Here is a 4,506-nt window from a genome sequence, read left to right on the forward strand (position 1 = left end):
TTAGGTGATACGTGATACTCGAGTTGGTATTATATGAATTGTATAAATCACGCATGGGCGACCTCCACATTGTGCTCACAATGAAGCATAGGGTCCCTGAGCATCTTTCACAATACGGTTAAACATCTTAAGTGCTTGGGTTCTTTGAGTGTTGGCAATGTTTGTAGTAAGCTATAGGTATGGACCCTAGTGTCTAATCGTGCGCCTCAATGGTCTAACTAACCGTTTTAATGATTAGGCCCCTCGTGGTCTAACCATTTCAACGATCACGCGCCTCGTGGTCTAACTAATCATTTTAATGATTGTAGTAGGCTATAGCGTATGGACCCTAGTGCGCCTCAATGGTCTAACTAACCGTTTTAATGATTAGGCGCCTCGTGGTCTAACCATTTCAACGATCACGCGCCCCGTGGTCTAACTAACCATTTTAATGATCACGCGCCTCGTGGTCTAACTAACCATTTTAATGATTACGCGCCTCGTGGTCTAACTTACCATTTTAATGATTACGCGCCTCGTGGTCTAACTAATCATTTTAATGATTAGGCGCCTCGTGGTCTAAATAGCCATTTCAACGATTATGCGCCTCGTGGCCTAACCGACCATGTCAACGAATAGGCAACTCGTGGTCTAATTAACCATTTCAACGAGTAGGCACCTCGTGGTCTAACCATTCCAACGATTAGATACCACTTGGTCTTACAAACCATTCCAATGATTACGTGCCTCGTGGTCTAACTAACAGTTTCAGACTTCAGGTTCACTAGACCTGAGCTATACAATCGCGCATGCTCTTTCTTTGTGACTATTGCTCAAAATTTGTTTGATTGCAATATTCAAGGCCCCTGTGAAACGTTCAAAAATATTTATGGTAGACATGTGGAGGACATTCCCAAACTTGCCAAATCAGTGACAAAAATTATGTCCGATGCTTTCCTTATTTGACATATGTTCCCATTTTTGTTCAGGTGGACAGTTGACTTGCCTTTTATGATGGTGCCACCGGTGGGGGTCAGAAAATGATCACCTCTTTGTGAACACAATCATCAATCTTTTGAGAGTGATTCATAAACTCATACTCATGATAAAATCGGAATCGTGAAACCGACGGTGCCTGACAGTGTAGGTCCCCAGCACACCATGCCAGACAGAGGTCCCCAGATCATCATGCCTGACAGTGTAGGTCTCCAGTACACCATGCCAGACAGAGGTCCCCAGCACACCATGTCTGACAGTGTAGGTCTCCAGTACACCATGCCAGACAGAGGTCCCCAGCACACCATGTCTGACAGTGTAGGTCTCCAGTACACCATGCCAGACAGAAGTCTCCAGTACACCATGCCAGACAGAGGTCCTCAGCACACCATGTCTGACAGTGTAGGTCTCCAGTACACCATGCCACACAGAGGTCCCCAGCACATCATGCCAGCCAGAGGTCCCCAGATCATCATGTCTGACAGTGTAGGTCCCCAGTACACCATCCCTAACAGAGGTCCCCAGATCATCATGCCTGACAGTATAGGTCTCCAGTACACCATGCCACACAGAGGTCCCCAGCACATCATGCCAGCCAGAGGTCCCCAGATCATCATGCCTGACAGTGTAGGTCTCCAGTACACCATGCCAGACAGGTCCCCAGCACACCATGCCACACAGAGGTCCCCAGCACACCATGCCAGACAGAGATCCCCAGATCATCATGCCCGACAGCGACGGTCGTAAGTACATCATGCCTGAAATAGTAGGTCCCCAGTACAACATGTCTGACGATGATGGTCCCCAGTACACCATGCCTGACAGTGTAGGTCCCCAGTACACCATGCCTGACAGTGTAGGTCCCCAGTACACCATGCCTGACAGTGTAGGTCCCCAGTACACCATGCCTGACAGTGTAGGTCCCCAGTACACCGTGTCTGACAGTGTAGGTCCCCAGTACACCATATCCGACAGTGTAAGTAACCAGTACACCGTGTCTGACAATGTAGGTCTCCAGTACACCATGCCTAACAGTGTAGGCCCCCAGTACACCTTGTCTGACAGTGTAGGTCCCCAGTACACCATGTCTGACAATGTAGGTCCCCAGTACACCATGCCTGACAATGTAGGTCCCCAGTACATCATGTCTGACAATGTCGGTCCCCAGTACACCATGCCTGACAATGTAGGTCCCCAGTACACCATGCCTAAAACAGTAGGTCCCCAGTACACCGTGTCTGACAGTGTAGGTCCCCAGTACATCGTGCCTAAAAGAGTAGGTCCCGAGTACACCGTGTCTGACAGTGTAGGTCCCCAGTACACCATGCCAGACAGAAGTCTCCAGTACACCATGCCAGACAGAGGTCCTCAGCACACCATGTCTGACAGTGTAGGTCTCCAGTACACCATGCCACACAGAGGTCCCCAGCACATCATGCCAGCCAGAGGTCCCCAGATCATCATGCCTGACAGTGTAGGTCTCCAGTACACCATGCCAGACAGGTCCCCAGCACACCATGCCACACAGAGGTCCCCAGCACACCATGCCACACAGAGGTCCCCAGCACACCATGCCAGACAGAGATCCCCAGATCATCATGCCCGACAGCGACGGTCGTAAGTACATCATGCCTGAAATAGTAGGTCCCCAGTACAACATGTCTGACGATGTTGGTCCCCAGTACACCATGCCTGACAGTGTAGGTCCCCAGTACACCATGCCTGACAGTGTAGGTCCCCAGTACACCATGCCTGACAGTGTAGGTCCCCAGTACACCATGCCTGACAGTGTAGGTCCCCAGTACACCGTGTCTGACAGTGTAGGTCCCCAGTACACCATATCCGACAGTGTAAGTAACCAGTACACCGTGTCTGACAATGTAGGTCTCCAGTACACCATGCCTAACAGTGTAGGCCCCCAGTACACCTTGTCTGACAGTGTAGGTCCCCAGTACACCATGTCTGACAATGTAGGTCCCCAGTACACCATGCCTGACAATGTAGGTCCCCAGTACATCATGTCTGACAATGTAGGTCCCCAGTACACCATGCCTGACAATGTAGGTCCCCAGTACATCATGTCTGACAATGTCGGTCCCCAGTACACCATGCCTGACAATGTAGGTCCCCAGTACACCATGCCTAAAACAGTAGGTCCCCAGTACACCGTGTCTGACAGTGTAGGTCCCCAGTACACCATGCCTAAAAGAGTAGGTCCCCAGTACACCATGTCTGACAGTGTAGGTCCCCAGTACACCGTGTCTGACAGTGTAGGTCCCCAGTACATCGTGCCTAAAAGAGTAGGTCCCCAGTACACCGTGTCTGACAGTGTAGGTCCCCAGTACACCGTGCCTAAAAGAGTAGGTCCCCAGTACACCATGCCTGACAATGTAGGTCCCCAGTACACCATGCCTAAAAGAGTAGGTCCCCAGTACACCATGTCTGACAGTGTAGGTCCCCAGTACATCGTGCCTAAAAGAGTAGGTCCCCAGTACACCGTGTCTGACAGTGTAGGTCCCCAGTACACCGTGTCTGACAGTGTAGGTCCCCAGTACATCGTGCCTAAAAGAGTAGGTCCCCAGTACACCGTGTCTGACAGTGTAGGTCCCCAGTACACCATGCCTAAAAGAGTAGGTCCCCAGTACACCATGCCTGACAATGTAGGTCCCCAGTACACCATGCCTAAAAGAGTAGGTCCCCAGTACACCATGTCTGACAATGTAGGTCCCCAGTACACCATGCCCGACAGTGTAGGTCCCTAGTACACCATTTCCGACAGCATAGGTGCCCAGTTAGCAATGCCTCCTTACAAATTGTCCTGAACCTTGAAAATAGTGATGAAAATATATTTGTGGTGACCACGTTCAGAGACAAAATTTAATGCAGTATGAATCAAGGCCTAGAGCTATTCCTGGAATTTGACGTGTGGGAGAGTTAAAAAAGCAAATCATTGCACCTGGTTCTTGCATATGTGTTTTACAAGAGTGAGTACAGTTTATGAATATTAACTCTCAAACTTATAAATACTTTTAAATACATCATATAAACAAGTTATTACCTTTATTTGGTTAAAAATAAGAAGTTGAAGCAACACCGAAACTTATAGCTTGATGTATTGGCCTTTTCGTGTATAATTCGTATATTTTAGGGAAGATCTTCCACTTTGCCTCTAAGGTTTGATACCTGTGAAGATTCCGGGGTGGAATAGGTCTTCAGCAACCCATGCTTGCCGTAAAAGGTGACTATGCTTGTCGTAAAAGGCGACTAACGGGATCGGGTGGTCAGGCTCGCTGACTTGGTTGATACATGTCATCGATCCCAATTGCGTGGATCCATGCTCATGATGTCAATCACTGGATTGTCTGGTTCAGACTCGATTATTTTACAGACCGCAGTCATATAGCTGGAATATTGCTGAGTGCAGCGTTAAACAACAAACAAACAAACAAACTCTAAGGTTTCAATATTCAAAAGAGATAATGTACATTTCATGTTGATAATAATGGGAGAATTCTTCAAACGAAATGCTCT

General features: G+C 48.5%; 1 protein-coding gene across 1 annotated transcript; it reads left to right on the forward strand.

The window, feature by feature from the left end:
* Window positions 1–1,140: 1,140 nt before the first annotated feature.
* LOC125383516 (proline-rich proteoglycan 2-like) lies at window positions 1,141–2,596 on the forward strand. The gene is made up of 2 exons (XM_048401839.1): window positions 1,141–1,718; window positions 2,221–2,596. Exons 1-2 carry the CDS (start codon window positions 1,141–1,143, stop codon window positions 2,594–2,596), a joined length of 954 nt encoding a protein of 317 aa, XP_048257796.1.
* The last annotated feature ends 1,910 nt before the right edge of the window (window positions 2,597–4,506 follow it).

This window comes from Haliotis rufescens, unplaced genomic scaffold (genome assembly GCF_023055435.1).
Source record: "Haliotis rufescens isolate VD_foot unplaced genomic scaffold, xgHalRufe1.0.p SCAF_24, whole genome shotgun sequence".
NCBI classification, from domain to species: Eukaryota; Metazoa; Mollusca; class Gastropoda; order Lepetellida; family Haliotidae; genus Haliotis; species Haliotis rufescens.

Excerpts from the sequence above, each read along its gene's own strand:
- LOC125383516 (XM_048401839.1), top strand. The coding sequence starts at position 1,141 with ATGCCAGACAGAGGTCCCCAGATCATCATGCCTGACAGTGTAGGTCTC. Across the intron at positions 1,719-2,220 it reads CATGCCCGACAGCGACGGTC|TGTAGGTCCCCAGTACATCG; the intron begins GTAAGTACATCA and ends CGTGTCTGACAG.